Below are 15,303 nucleotides of genomic sequence, written 5' to 3'. Positions count from 1 at the left end.
TGATCTGGGGTGCTTCAGTTGCCTGCCACCTTCCCTTGCATGTCATGCTCATTCTCAGCCACTCACAGTCAGAGCTCCTGTGTCATCTTTAGGGTTTCCATTGCTGGGATAAAACACCATGTCCAAAAGCACCTTGGGAAGGAAAGCATTTCAGCTCACAGTTAGACATCACTGGGGGAAGTAGGGCTGGAATCTGGAGCTGCTGCTTGCTAGCTTGCTCCTCGTAGCTTGCTCAGCCTTCCTTCCCTCCCTCTTCCTTCCCTCCCTCTCTCCCTCCCTCACTCCCTCCCTTCCTTCCCTTATTTTATTTTATTTTATTTTATTTTATTTTATTTTATTTTATTTGAGACAGAGTTTCTGTGTGTATCCCTGGCTATCCTAGAACTCTCTCTGTAGGCTGACCTTAAACTCACAGAGATCCGCCTGTCTCTTCCTCCTGAGTGCTAGGATTAAAGGCATGTGCCACCACCATCCAGCTTCAATCTGCTTTCTTATACCACCCAGGCCACTAGCCCATAGGTGGCACTATCCACAGTGATCTGGGCCCTCCCACTTCAATCAAGAAAATGTCCCACAGGCCAATCTGGTGGTGGCATTTTCTCAATCGCAGTTCTTCCCAAATAACTTTTTTTGTTGTTGTTGTGGGGGCGGGGGTGGAGGGTTCGAGACAGGGTTTGTCTGTGTCTCTTTGAATCCTGTTCTGGAACTCGCTCTATAGACTCAGATCTGTCAGCGTCTGCCTCTTGAGTGCTAGGATTAAAGGTGTGTGCCACCACTGTCCATTCCAAATAAATTTTGTTTGTGTCAGATTGATATAAAACTAGCCAACACACCTTGAAAGCAGACCACCTGAGGTTTGATTGAGCTGAATCTCAACTTCCACGCTTCCATTTTGGAAGTGATAGATATATAAAGGTATTCTTTGACAATACTAGGGCAGGCCTTCAAGCCCTAGGACTCCAGGCTGCTTCCTTGCTTTGTGAGAGGTTACGTGAAACAGGACACCTTGAAGTTTGAGATGTGTTCCGTTTGACTTGGCCTGGTTCCACCTGTGTTCTTTATGTCCTTAGATCTTATGACTCTTCTGTCTGGGCTGCTGCAACCTTCCCCTGAGGAGCGGACCACTTTAGAGAAGCTGATCTTAGACCCCTGGGTGACACAACCTGTGAACCTTGCTAACTACACCTGGGAAGAGGTGTGTCGGACCAACCAGCCAGGTGAGAAGTCTCAGCCTCCCCTCCTCCCTCCCTTTCCTGTGTCTTTGTTTGGGATGGGAAGGTGACTAGGCCTCCTTCCTGGATGAGGCTTCTTCCACCACACTGTCCTAGATACATAGACCAGAATCTGGGGCTTGACTGTGCAGAGACCCTTAGGTGCCACTTGGGTGTGGCTATGGACCTTAGAGGAAGGATAAGTGCTTTTAGTAACCTTGGCCGGGAGAGATGAGAATATAGTAGTTGAAGAGTCAGCCGGTTGACTAGTCCCAAGAGGGGTCAGGGTACAGATGCTGTCCATGATGCTGAGGGGCTAGATGGGGCGTCATGTCTCTTTAGAAAAAGACTCCCTAGCTCCAAGTCAGAGCTCCTGAGGAACCAGGCTGGAGATTAGTGTGTGCATGTGCACGCACACACACAGTATCTCAGCAGGATCTATACCTCTAGAATATTACCCTGGAGTTTCAGAAGCCACTGCCTACCCTCCCCCAATTCTGTTGTTTCTAAACAAAGTATTTTAGAATATTATTGTTAACATGCAATGTGATTTTTTTTTCACCTTTTAGAAACTGGCCTGTTGTCAGCTGCAAATTTGGAGCTTGGGAGCAGGAGTCCAAGTGAAGTGACTCACACAAAGGATTTCAGTGGACCTCCTGCTCCCAGGGAGGCTCCTGGTGACCAGCACTGCTTGCATTCTGAGGATCCATCTCTGCCAGTCAGCTGAATGAAAGCTCTCTCCTGCTATCTTCTACTTGATTTGGGAAATTGTATGGATTTCAGGGCTTCCTACAAGGAGAAAGGACATTCTGAAGAACTGGGATGAATTCTCTTTCTACAGATTTCTGTGCAAGTGCTAAAACAAGCCTGCAATACTATATATACATATATATTGGTTTTAGGTTTATGAAAGACTTGTAAGTAATTTTTTATAACCTTGAAAAAAAGCATTCTAGTGTTCAGTTACTTTGTATTATTAAAGGACTTTAACTTGTGAGCCTCAGAAAGACATGAGGAGTAGTTCAATTCTGTTTTTGTTGTTCTTTGCTTATAAGATTTTGAGACAGGATCTTACCATGTAACTGTGGCTGGCCTTGAAGTCATAGAGATCTGCGTGGTAGGATTAAAGATGTAACACCATGCCCAGCTCTTTCTGTGTGTGTGTGTGTGTGTGTGTGTGTGTGTGTGAGAGAGAGAGAGAGAGAGAGAGAGAGGGAGGGAGGGAGGGAGGGAGGGAGGGAGGGAGGTGTCCCGCGCTACCTTCTTGTCCGCAAGAACGACGCGGGGCACTTAGGATTCTTCTGCAGTAAAGCTTTAATGCGTCTTGAGAGGGAGAGCATCAGCTTCCAAAGCGGAGACCCAGAATGAGGGGAACCCAGCCCTTATAAAGGAAACAGTCCTCGCTTCTGACGTGTCACTCTTGGATTGGTCCGCTGCCCATTATCCCAGATGATGCCTCGGAAGTAGGCAGGGACACAGCAGTAGAGAGTTACCAAGCACATGCGCTGGGATTAAAGGCGTGTGCTACAGCACCTTGAACTCACAAGAGATCTGCCTGTCTCTGCCTCCCAGGCATTGGGACCAAAGGCGTGTACTACCACACCTTGAGGTCACAGAGGTCAATCTCTACCTTTGTCCCTTGAAGCAATGGAGAATGTGGTTGCGGCCCTCCACAGGGAGGGAGGGAGGGAGGGGGAGAGGGAGAGAGAGTATTTCCCACTGACTTGGTATCTGTGATAGATGGTGTAGAGTCCATAGAGCTGGCTAGACAAAAATAACCAGAATATTTCCTTTCTTGAATTTTTTCCAAATTAAAGCTACTTAATTAGTTAAGTTACCCTGGCTAGGACTCTATGGGACATGAGAAGTACTTGTTTTTTTCCATTTCTGTACCCCACTTACCACAGCTAAAAGAGCAATCTATCCTGGTTTACTCTGGGACTTTAGGCCTGTCAGCCATCTGTCAACCCATAATACCCTCCCAGCACTTTCAGACATCCTTTGTCAACTCTACTGCGACTGAGGGTTTCCAGGCCCAATCTCCAGAAGTTGGTGACATTTTAGCTTTTGATTTCAGATGAGCTCTGTTTCTTAGAATGAAACAAATGTTTTTCCTTGTAATCTTTATTACACATAGAGCACAAGATATTGCAGATTTTTTTTCAGACAGTGTAGTAGGACTGAGGAAGCAAAAATGCAGCTTTCTAAGAACCATTTCTATATTAGAAAAAATATAAAGCTTTTGGTTATAGTCTGATGTCTTATGGGTGTTCTTTGCAGGAAAACAAAACCAAATAATACAAAAGCTCTCAAACCTTGGAGACTAAGGTTCTGAGTTGGCAGCAGATAATTTTTCCTCTTGGAATTTCCCTTCCCTCTCCGTGTTGGGATTAAAGGCATGCATGGGATCACACCTGGATTTTTATGTGGGTATTGGGACCTGAACTGCAGTCCTTATGCTTGTGCTGCTGATTTGCTGAGCCATCTCTTCAGTCTCTAAAGACTGGCTTCTTTTGGTGTGTGTGGCCAGGCATTCATGTTGAACACAGAATTTAAAAAAAAAAACAAACAAACAACTTATATGGGCATGTGTGCCAGTGTGTGTGTGTGTGTGTGTGTGTGTGTGAAGGTAGACAAATTTGCAGAGTGAGTTTGCTCTTTTACACTTTTACATGGGTTTCTAGGGTCAAACTCGGGTCATCAAACTGGTATGGCAAGTATCTTAATTGCTGAGCCATCTTGCTGACCCTAAACATGCATTTTTAAACAATACAATTTACCAAATACCTTTATCTGGGTCTGGATCCAGCTTACCATTTCAGGAAGAATTTGGGGCTGTCCTGAGAAGTTATTGCTGTATTACAGTGTCTACCAAAACTAGTATTCACTTCAAAGGTGAGCCCGGGAGGATGAATTTTGGTTGCTTCAAAAGATTCCACTGTGGGTATAGTTAGGTGAGATATTATTAGCTACAGAACAAAACCATAAATCAAGACACTTAGCAGACACATCGATGGGGATAGAGACAGGAAGGTGAAAGCAAAACTGCAAACAGTATTTTTAGGTGTTAACTAATTATATGATTAGCTTTTGGACTGGTGAGAACCAATGGTGGTCTAAGACTATATTTTAAAGGCCTTCATAGTCACAAAACTGTTTAGTTGGACAGGTGGACAGTGAATGAATTTCAAAAAGGCTAAAAGATAATCCATGATAGTTTGGTTCTGGTCTGTGACATTCTAACTCCACAATTACAGTTAGGTTATTTGGCCTTATAGAATCTTTTAAAAAAATTATTTAAAAGTTTTCTTTTTTTTTCATTTTACATATCAATCACAGTTCCCCAGTCTTCCCTTCACCCAACCTCCCACCCACCCACTCCATTCCTCAGAAAGGGTGAGGTTTCCCATGGGGAGTCAACGAAGTCTGGCATATTAAGTTGAGGCAGGACCAAGCCCCTCCTCCCTGGATCGAGGCTCTGCAAGGTATCTCTCCAAAGGGAATAGGCTCCAAAAAACCAGTTCATGAGCTAGGGCTTATAGAATTTTTAACGCTTGCTTCGTTTTTGTGTCCCGTCTCCCCCGGCGCGCCTGTAAGTGTGGTTTACGACAGGAAATGATGGCATGAGCTTAGCTTCTCCCGTACTCTGAAGGGCCGTTGAGAAACCCCTGTAGTCTTGCTTGTTCCTGGCAGAGCCCTGTCTGCACAGCTGAGAGAAGCTGCCTCTGCAAGCGGCAAAAGCCCAGGGGATTAAAAACTTGGCCGCGGAACGGAGGAACGCTGGCTCTCAGGACTGCGGCGGACACAGACTGGAGGACGGACATTGTGGGCCAGGAAGGACCGCCCCTTCCGGCCATCCAGTTACGTTCGTCGCTGGGGCTCCATGGCTGCTCTGGGCAGGCAGGTGAGATTGCCATAGGTCCGGGGTTCACCGCTGCTGCGGGCGGAACATGCAGGAGGCCCTGCCGCTGGTTATTTGTGATCACATCCGGCCTCTTTGTGGCAATAGCGCTCCCGGCTGGCGGGTGCATAGACAGCCCGGTACTGAGATGAGCCACTGGCTTCTATGAAATTTCGGCTAATGTGACGGCTGTGGGTTTAGGAGACCTGAACCACCAAGACGGAGAGAGGGGAGGCTGGTCGTGCTAGAGAGGGTTTGGAGACCAGTCTGGCGGGCACCGGGTGCCTAATTTTTTATGTGCTGGTCCCAGACACCGAGAATTGAAAGACTCCTGCCCAAGAATATTTTTCCTTTAATGAAAGGGAGCATCGAAACAGTTATCCTTTGTTGGAATCAGTTTAGGTAGTGCATCTATCTGGTGTCTTGTCTGCGGTTTAGAATTTTCAGCCAAATATTAATGACTAGCAGTCGTCCATAAAGCTCAGAGTATTGGCTGTGCCCGGCTCCTATATCTTCTGTAAGTGCTGTCGTCTATATACTAATTTCCTTCCCTGGAGACCTTTTAGGCCCAGGGGTTTTACAGATTGTTTACAAAAACTGTTAGCTTCTATGGGCCAAGATCCAAAATACTCGGGCTCCATGATCTTGTGGTGGTTATTATCCTGAGGTGGAACTGATTCTGTTTTGGCTCTGTCTTACAGGTTCCCGACTGGCACCGACTAATGACCCTCTCCTGGACCTGTTTGGCCAGGCGGACCCCTCATCTCAGAGACTGTAAAAGGATGAGTCGTTCTTTGTTTTGCAAACTGACTACAGTACCCAGTGGAGAGAACCTTCAAGAATCCTCCTGTGTTAGACCCAAAACGTATGTGCAGGAACCAGAGTACAGGACACATCTTGTTCAGTGTCTTCATGAGGAACAGAAGCCTTTTGTGGATCCTAAGGCCATGGAACTTGCAAACGTCATCAGTTCCCTCCAGGACATGGGTTTTGATCAAGCTCATATTAATAGCTTGCTCAATGTACAGCCATGTGTCCATCCTCAACAGCTGCTGGACATAATTTCAGAATTTCTACTCTTGGGATTGCACCCAGAACCTTTATTTATGGTTTTGAAGAAAAGTCCACAGTTACTGAAACTGTCTCCAGTGCAGATGAAGAAGCGGTCCAGTTACCTGCGGAAGCTCGGCCTTGGAGAAGGTAGATGAAGCAGCAGACGTTGTAGTGTGAGAGGAGTCAGAGTTAGTGAAAAAATAGCCTGCCTTAGTCCAGCCTTCTGGTACTGTGACATGACAGGTCACATACAAATGTGTTGGGTTGCATTTCTAGCTATCCTGGGATGCATGTGGTCTGTGGACTAAACACACCTTAGTAAGGTGAAGTGAGGCTGGAAGGTTCTCTGAGGAGAGGTGTGATGGGCCCTCTGCAGGAGGTGTTGTAAGAGGGTTGCAGACAGATTAGCCAGGAGGAGAGAACCAAGGCCAGAACAAGGTCTCTAGCTCCAGAACAGTGGGAACATGAAGTCTGTTTTTGGTGACTTAGTTTTGCTATGTGGTAATGGTATGTATATGCATATGGGTGACCTCTGCAAAAACATCCTGTACAAAAATTTAGACCTGGTAGTGCCAGGTTCCTGGAAAGCTGCAGAGTGGCCTCCTGCTAACTGTTGTCATTCCTCTGGAGAAGGGAGATGGAAATCTCCAGTGATGTCTACCCATCTGACCCCTTTTTATTTCTTTTTATTATTGACTGTTCCTGGTAAGACTTTTAACCCCAAGTAGGGGAAGTTTAGAGTCCACTGTTTGGTACCTCTGCAGGCTTCCTTCTCTAGGAGATAAGCAGAAAGATAACTATGTTCCTCTAGACAGATTTTCCTTTAGTGTCCTCTGAGTCTAAGCTCAGTCAGTATTGAAGCACAGCTTGAGAGGTGAAAGCAAAGTGCACACTTTGTCTGGGCGTGGTGGCGTACACCTTAAATCCCAGCACTTGGAAGCTAGAGGCAGGCGGATCTCTGTGAGTTCCAGGACAGCCCCACCTACACAGAGAAATCCTGTCTCAAAAACAAAACAAAGAAACAAAAAACAAAACAAAAAAAAGCTCACCCTTTGGAAAGTCCTCTTCACACGGCAGTCAAGCAGAGACAGTGACCAGCTAGGCTGTTGGGAAAATTAGTTCCAGCTATTAAATTTGCCAGTATTCCTAAGAAAATTGGTCCAACTATTAAAAGAAGACCATTTACTCCGCTTTGCCTGGGACAGCCCCTGTTTATAGCAGTTGTCTGGATACAGTTACTAATGTGGCCCACGAGAGGACACTCAGAGGCCCACGAGAGGACACTCAGAGGCCCACGAGAGGACACTTGGAGGCCCACGAGATGACACTTGGAGGCCAGGTTAGGGTGGGCTGTTGGATCTGAGAGGATACGTTTCCAGGGTGCTTCATAGAAGGCAGAGTCTGAAGTCAGCAATCCTATGAAGGGAGGGGGTCCTTGTCCCCTCCCCCTCTCAGAGTCTGTGTGTGTCTGTATCTGTGAGTGTGTTTGGTGGCACATGTTCCGGGGCTTACGTGGATGCCATAAGACAACTTCGAGAGTCAGTTGTCCTTGAGATTGAACTCAAGGCTTGGTGGCGGGTGCCTTTACCCACTGACCAACACATCTGCCAGCCCCTAGCTATTGTTTAGCCCTTGGCTTTCCAGAATACCTGAAGTTACATGCTTTCCTTTTCTTAATATTCTACAGGGAAACTGAAGAGAGTGCTCCACGGTTGCCCTGAGGTGTTCACCATGCGCCAGCGGGACATTGATGGTATTGTGAAGGTCCTCAAGGAGAGGTGCATGTTCACAGCGCAGCAGATCACTGAGCTTTTGCACAGGTGCCCAGGTGTTCTTCAGGCGGACCCCAGTGAACTAGAGTACAAATTCCAGGTGAGAATACGTGACTAGACTCTTGATTTCAGATTTTTAAGTTGAGTAAGGTCAGCTGTGTGGACAAGAAGCCTCTGAGTAGAGCTCAAAGCTTCTCTTCTAGAACAATACAGCTCAGTTCTTCTCTTCTCCCCCCAAAGCAAACCTGTCCTTCCACTTTACTTCCTTGACAGTGAGGGACCTGGCCCCATTCCAGGTCCAAGTAGGTACTCTGAAATAACTACTATTGAGAAAGCTAAAATGTTCCTACCCTTAGAGTGAGTGGGGTTTGGAAATGTGACAGTTGTCCTAATAGTTTAGTAACAGATGTGACAGAGAAGGTCAAAAGCACCTGTGCAGCTGTGGAAGGCGGCAAAGGCAGGTGGACCTCTGAGTTTAAGGCCAGCCTGGTCTATAAGGTGAGTTCCAGGACAACCAGGGCTATGTAGAGACCCGTCTCAAAACAGACAAACAAATGAAAACCCTGTGCCAGCGTGAGGACCAGATTCTGGGGACCTGTCAGAATTGGGGAGTTGTGGGGTGGAGGCAGGCGAATTCCTGGAGGCTCGTTAACCAGCTAGGCTGGCCTTTGGCCTTCACAAGCATCCTGTAACACACTCAAATAATTGTGCATGCACACAGATTTTAAAACTCCTAAGCATCTTTGGGTTGGATTTTTCTACGCTTAGAATTTTTGTTCCCCTGTTTAAAGAAAAACTTACCCCTACACACCCATTTGTTTTCTGCTGCATTTTTCTCAGCATGAATTTTGAAATGCTTTGAAAACTGTCAGACTTCACACAAGTATTGGTATTAGAGAGTAGCTATTCTACCACTCCTAATTGGGCAATTCTTTTCTAATGTTTTTGCACTAAAGTTTGTTTTGAATTGGGACGATAGGCTTTAAGGTTCTCTACATAGGTTCCTAAACATGTTTGTATCTTCCAGTATGCATATTTTCGGATGGGACTTAAGCATCTGGACATAGTCAAGAATGATTTCTTACAGTATTCAATAACCAAGATCAAACAGAGACACATGTACCTGGAACGCCTTGGACGGTACCAAACCCCTGATAAGAAAGGACAGACACAGATCCCTAACCCTTTACTGAAGGACATTCTCAGGGTTTCTGAAGCTGAGTTTTTGACCAGGACAGCACGTTCCTCTGCTGAGGAGTTTGAGGTTTTTAAAAAGCTCTTGGATAGAGAAGAAGAAGAATCTGAGAGCCATGCATCAGAGGAAGAGGAGGAGGATGAAGAGGAGGAAGATGAAGAGTAGCTGTGATGGAGGATGGGACAGAAGGGTCCAGAGATGCCGGAGATCATTCCCATATTCTCAAAGCTTTGGGGCAATCACCTGAATCTTCAAGCATTTTTCATACTAACACTGCTCATTTGATAGAAAAAAGAAAAAAAAAAACTGTTATGATCCACTGGAGATGTAGGTACATCAAACCAGATAGGAGATGCTTTGTTGCAGTCTTGTGGCTTCTGTGGAGGCCCATTGCATCCTAAATGAAGGACTCAGCTGTTAAAATCCAGGGGATGCCACCCATCCAAGTTTGGTATCTTTCTCTGTTGAAATACATTGGTGTTAATTCTAAAATCATGTAGAGAAAGAGGTGCTTTGTGGCTCAAGAGCGCTGTGTGTTTCCTTGTAGTAATAACGGTAAAATCATGAGAATGTAACATGAGGGTAGTATGTCATAACACTTTATTTCATGAAAACAAGTAGCAGATTTTCCACAAAATAGTCATGTTTTTAATCCGACATTTCACGGCCCTCTAACGTATTCAGTGTACAGCAGAGTGAAAGGCGTTGGTTAGTAATGTGTTGAGTTTTGCAGTCTTCGGACTAGCAAAACATTCTTCTCATCTGTGAGATGGTGACCCTTCCTGCTTGGGCAAGTTGGCCTTTATGTGGCTAATAGCCACTTCAAGGCCTGGTTCTGGCTCTTTAGCCTGTGCTGCCAGAGTGAACGGGCTCAGAACCAGCACTTCAGGGGCTGGGAGTGGTCTCTGAGGGACTTCCCTTCTGCCTTCTGTGTGATAGATGGGGAAGAACACAGCCCCCAGGTCTGATTTTGGTTTGTTCTAGGGATCTTTCAGATACCCTGGCATGGATATCAGCCTGGGGAGCATGGTGAGTGTCTCAGAGTGCTGTTAAGTACTGGTGCTGGCATGAAGTGAGCTCTGAGGAAAGACCTGGTTTGATGGAGCTAAGGCTCAGAGGATTGAGGCCTCCTAGAAAGTTGTCTGTGGCCCTTCCTCAGGAAATCGCACAGGGTTGATGATGCAGAAAGCTTTTTTGATGATAGAGCCAAAATCAGAAATGCTTGGTAATATATTTTTTCTACTTAGTGACATTTAATAGTCATGTGAAATTCCTCTATGGGCCTTGTGTCTCCTATATAGACAGAACCCAATGCTTAGATGGGGATGCCCTGATTCTCAAGACATCTGACAATCTTTGGAGATTTTTCTGTGTGTCAGGGCTCTGGGATCTTGAGAGTAGAATCCAGGGATGCTGCAAAATACCCTTCCTTGCAGTGCACATGAATGATCAGGTCCACAAAGCAGTGTCCAAGCTGAGAAACTGCTCCAAGACCTGGCACAGTAAAGTACTGTGACTATAACAATTTTGAATGGTAAATGGGCTTGACATATTTACTTCTGTCTAAAGTAGAGATCTTGCTGGATATGAGGTGTATTTTGTGAGGAATCAGCACCAAGGCATGGAGGCTTTGGACTCACCTAAAGCCTGACTGCAAAGAGAAGAGCATTCACAGAGAAAAGCCGTCATCCCAGACTCCCATCCAATTAGAGCTCCCACTATGGCAGGTCTGCGAGGCAGGCCAACCCCTGGCAAGGCCATGTCTTTGCCTATTGGACTCTCCACACAAAGTAAGACACAGCAAGCCGTCCTGTCTACCACCAACAGCCACAGACAAAGCTCTGTGAGAACAGTGATGCTCGTTCTTTGCTGCTCACTCTTCTACTTTGGGGCACTGAAGTGGCCTCCACTTTCCCTGAATGTAGGATATTTGGCCTTGGGCTCCATCAGAGCTAAATAGAATGCTAACCCTGAGCTTAATTAGGTGTCTGCTCATCCCATGTTTTGATTAGCAAACGGTAAGCCCAACAAGTCATGACTGCGTCTTCACTTTGACCCCAAAATAAATCTTTACACCTTGTCAATCTTCTGATTCTATTGTGACATTTCCCAAGTGGACAGTGACTGTTTTGGAAGGAAATACACCTGCTTCAGAAAGATGTGTGAGAAAGCAGAGGCATGTTTGGAATGTTACACACAACTTCCTCGGCATCAGTGTGCCAGCTTCACACTCAGCATTCAGTAGGCTGGGTCCTGTCTGAACCATAGGCTCCAACTGGAAGTGGGAATGTGGCAGCGTTGGCCTGGCGGGTGAGGCTCCTGAGGTCATTACTGTAAAGGTTTCATCTACGGTTCCAGTGATGTCACTTGGTCTTGCCATTCACTGCTAATGCTGTAGCTGATGTAGCGGGATGGTGGCAGGTCTCACTGTCGCATGGAAGTTGACATAGATGTCTGTGGACCTGGTCTCTGAGCCCTGTCTTTGCCCCCGCCCCCATCCCCAGGTCTCTGGAGAGGAGACGAGCCAGTGTGAGTTTTTGACATGAAAAGGAAAAAAATTGCATAATGCACAGGCTCAGCAATGTTTAGTGAAAATACACGTTTTTCTTTCAAGTTTGTTTTTATGAACTGAGGACAGGAGGCCTCCGGTTGGTGCTGGATCTCCAGTCCGGCAGGCTTTGTTCTTGAGGGATTTTTTTTTTTTCTGACCTCACTACAGGAGAAGACAGCTGCTTAGAGCCTTGTTGAGAGTGGAGTGGAAAGGAGGCTGGGTGAAGTGTATTTGTCTTTGTAGGCCATACCATCTGCTTGAGGCACGGATTACAAGAAGCCTTGGGCACTGTCTCCAGGAGCCTGCCCACCCTGTACCACTCTGTGTTCCCTTCAGATTTGAGCAGAGTAGCTCTTGCTGCTTTATGGTGGATGCATAGCTTAGGCTTCTGAGCAAGGATCTTGGCTCCTTTTCTCCTGTGACGTTCAGGGGTCGTCATGCCTTGATGGCAGTTTGTCCTTCGGAAGATGTCTTTCTGTACAGAAGACCGAGGTCTAGATCTAAACCAGGTACCTGCCAACTATGGCCTACTGCTTGTTTCTGTGGATGAAGAGTTACTGGGATACAACCATGCTGTCTACATCTGTGACTGTGTTGGCAGTACAGTAGCAGAGTTGGGTGGGTGCCAGAGAGGTCACACCATCTGAAAACCCAAAATACTGCTTGAGCCTTTGTCTGCCCTGCCAACTCCTGAGTTGTAGACCGAGTGTCTAAACTCTGTCGTAGTAGTAATTGGCATTTCTTCTTTAGGTTAGTATACATGAGAGGAGCAGGGTAGAGCTCCTCGGTTTCCACGTGGCCCTTTTTGCATCTCTTGTGAAAGCTGAGTCCTTTCTTCTTGAGGTTTTGAGGGTTCAAGAGACACTTCTCTGGTGCTGGAATCTGGGGCGGGTTTCCAAGCATAGAGAAGCACCACTGACTAAGCCTGCTCACCCAGGTAATTTGCACACTTGCTGCTCACAGAGGTATTGACTACAGCTGCAGAAACAGCAGCCTGGGTTAAGATTACAGATGCTTCAGGGCTTCCCTTGCAGGAATCCTTGGATGTGCGGGTCTGGTTGTCCATCTTCTAGAAATCAGAGGACAGAGAACTTAGGGGAGACTGACTGCAGCCAAGAACTTGTCTCGTGTCATTTTTAAGTTAAGTTTTGGACCTTATCTTCCTACGTTTTGAAAATTCTTGAGGTGGGCAGTGTTACCAGTACCTGCTGACCCTTTCAAGCAGGAGCAGCAAACTGAGACTCCTTTATATGCCCACTGTCTTTCTCTAGAGGCAGCAGGCACTGTTCCCCAGGGGACCTGTATTCATTCCTGCATTGCCAGAATTCCTGCTGGCTGTGATGCAGAGGGCTGGAAGTGAGAACACAGGTACCTCTATGAGGACACCTGGGTTCAGCCCATCCTTTAAATTTGAATCAACAGGCTGCTGTCCTCTGCTGCCTTCTGCTGGTGATGGCACTGGGTCATTTTCCCAGGGCAGCATTGAATGGTGTTTTCTGTGAGTGTGTGCGTGCGTGCTTGTGCCCTTCCTGTCTGTTTTCCCTGTTGCTCTGGAAATAAGAGTTCTCTAAGTCAGTATGTGATAAGTAGCTGGGGATTATTAATTTTTATAAAAATGGGTTTTCTGGGTGAGTTCTTAAAAGGTACATTAATATTTCAAGTGATTTATTGCCACATAAATATTTTAAAACCAAATAATTTCTGAACTTCTGTTCATGGGTTTAAGTTGCTCACAAGTGTTGGAGGGTGCTTTGTGTTTGCATTCTTGGAGGCTGAGGTGAAAGGTGATGCTGTTGCGTGGACAGGATTTGAGTGTTGTCAGCAGCTCTTCATACAGGGTTTCCATAGCTGAAACGGTGAGGATGCAAAGGCCCTGCTGCGTGGGCATGTCTGAGAGCCTGCTGTCCTGATGCCCCATCCGTCTTTGCTCACGTCCTATCCCTTACTGTGAGCAGTTTTTCTTAGGATGAGCGTTGCCTGGAGCTCCTTTGTTTGTGGTTGTTCTTAGACCTTGGGTGACATTTCTCCTTGATGTCCTCTACTGTAGAAGAAAAAGCTGACTGCTGATGTGGCTGGTTTCCAGATACGCCTCTCTCCCAACACAGGAAAAGTGAACTGTTCTGGCTCTCCCAAGGGAGAGGAGTAAATTATCTTGGGCCAGCCAATCTGTCGTTCCCAATTGATGTTACGTCAATAGGAAGTCACTGTGGGGCTGAGTTTGGAGCTGAGTTTGGGCTATACAGGGGTTTCCACAGAGTAACCCAGTATTTTCCAGACCGTTGTGGAAAAACATCCAATGCCCTTTAACATCTCACAGTTTATACATGGGAGGTGGGTGGGGCATACTGGAGCAAACAGACAAAGTTTCCTTCATTTCAGGGATATTGGTGCTTAGAATTCCAGGATCCACCTAACCCCCACAGTGAGAGGCTGTGTTTAGGATCACCTGGATGTTACACGACAAGGCTCCCATCCTATTTTACCAGTAGAATGCCATTCATAGGGTTTGGGGGTACTTTCTTAGATCCTTCCCAGCACCTCCAGGGTATCCCTTCTACCACCCAGGTCCACTGCCCTAAAGGGGCCAGGCACTGATCTGCAGAGAGAGAGAGAGAGAAAGAGAGAGAGAGAGAGAGAGAGTTGCCCCTACCCCTTAAAGTCTCATTTCCACCTGAAAGCAGATTGGTATTCAAGGCCAGACCAGGTTGTATCTACAGGGAGGCTCTAGTCAGGGAATTCTGGAGCCTTCCTGGTTGGGTCTGTAAGAGCACAGTGCTGAGTCTGTGCCATCAGTGTCTGGTAAAGGATCTCAGTGCTCAGGGTGCTGGGTGTGATGGTGTCTCCAGTTCTCAACAGATCTTGGTATGAAGGAGTGTGCCTTAAGCTTTCTTCAGTGTTTGACTGTTACTTTGTTTCCTGAAATAATGAAGAAAACCAGTTTAGTGAAAACGAACCTTGTGCACCTTAAACCCCACCTGTTAAGCTTCTCTGTTCCTCATCTATAACCCAGCCAAGCCCACATACAGACTGACGAGCGCCTGCCCTCTCAGTCTGGTGGATGCACATACCAGCTGAAGGCGGCTGTTGGGGATTGAGCAGGAAGTACCCTGGCATTGTGGGAAGAGTGTGGAAGGAAGGAAGCAAGCAGGAGCTGCCCTGGGAGGTAGTGACACACTCAGGTCAGGCAGCACTCCTGGTGACCGCATGCTGCAGCTGCCTCTGCTCAGATTTAGTCATGCAGAGCAAGGATGTGGTGTGCGGCTTCAGGTGATCATGGAGACCATACCTGAAGGTGGACTCTCATTGTCGGAACATGATGCTCTCGGTAGAACTTTGAGCAAGATCCTAAACAGCGATGCATCTTGTGACTACCTTGAACTGGGGGGAAGCCTGGCTGTGAGTGGATGTAAAAGGATCTTCTAAACTTGCCCTTACACACGTGGGCCTGTCAGTAACATCCTGTGCTTTCCCATCACAGCACCGATTCTCTGTGAAGGACCGGAGTGACCGCCTCCAGGCACAGCTGGGCCTGTCTGTGCCCCCTCATGTGCGGGTGTGGGCATCCATTTCTGAGCAGAGTCCAGCCACACATGAGGTGTTGGGCAAGCAGCCTGGCTTGC

At 46.8% G+C, this 15,303-nt stretch overlaps 3 protein-coding genes across 7 annotated transcripts in view; 2 read left to right on the top strand and 1 right to left on the bottom strand.

Moving 5' to 3' along the window:
• Pask (PAS domain containing serine/threonine kinase) overlaps positions 1–2,237 on the top strand; it is a 41,410-nt gene extending 39,173 nt beyond the window's left edge. For all 4 annotated transcript variants that reach the window (XM_048441936.3, XM_048441935.3, XM_048441934.3 and 1 more), the window contains exons 17-18: positions 1,071–1,217; positions 1,781–2,237. In XM_048441936.3, coding sequence (XP_048297893.2) covers positions 1,071–1,217; positions 1,781–1,938 — 305 coding nt within the window. In that variant the 3' untranslated portion in view covers positions 1,939–2,237. The remainder of the gene's footprint in view (positions 1–1,070; positions 1,218–1,780) is intronic.
• A 2,751-nt stretch (positions 2,238–4,988) lies between these two features.
• On the top strand, positions 4,989–11,216 carry Mterf4 (mitochondrial transcription termination factor 4). 2 transcript variants are annotated; one of them, XM_048441931.3, is made up of 4 exons: positions 4,989–5,115; positions 5,814–6,312; positions 7,853–8,037; positions 8,965–11,216. In XM_048441931.3, exons 1-4 carry the CDS (start codon positions 5,095–5,097, stop codon positions 9,295–9,297), a joined length of 1,038 nt encoding a protein of 345 aa, XP_048297888.2. In that variant the 5' UTR covers positions 4,989–5,094; the 3' UTR covers positions 9,298–11,216. The 2 variants fall into 2 exon arrangements, with proteins under 2 accessions (XP_048297888.2, XP_048297889.2); XM_048441932.3 differs by lacking the exon at positions 4,989–5,115 and adding an exon at positions 5,243–5,629.
• Positions 9,716–15,303, bottom strand: part of Sned1 (sushi, nidogen and EGF like domains 1) — a 60,865-nt gene continuing 55,277 nt past the window's right edge. Inside the window, 1 exon segment of the mRNA XM_087905717.1 lies at positions 9,716–14,599. Coding sequence (XP_087761843.1) covers positions 14,574–14,599 — 26 coding nt within the window. The 3' untranslated portion in view covers positions 9,716–14,573.

Source organism: Myodes glareolus, chromosome 1 (genome assembly GCF_982192425.1).
Source record: "Myodes glareolus chromosome 1, mMyoGla1.1, whole genome shotgun sequence".
NCBI lineage: Eukaryota > Metazoa > Chordata > Mammalia > Rodentia > Cricetidae > Myodes > Myodes glareolus.
The sequence above is the reverse complement of the archived record's forward strand: the minus strand, read 5'-3'. Positions and strand labels throughout refer to the sequence as shown.

Excerpts from the sequence above, each read along its gene's own strand:
- Mterf4 (XM_048441931.3), top strand. The coding sequence starts at position 5,095 with ATGGCTGCTCTGGGCAGGCAG. Across the intron at positions 5,116-5,813 it reads TGGCTGCTCTGGGCAGGCAG|GTTCCCGACTGGCACCGACT; the intron begins GTGAGATTGCCA and ends TCTGTCTTACAG. Across the intron at positions 8,038-8,964 it reads AACTAGAGTACAAATTCCAG|TATGCATATTTTCGGATGGG; the intron begins GTGAGAATACGT and ends TGTATCTTCCAG.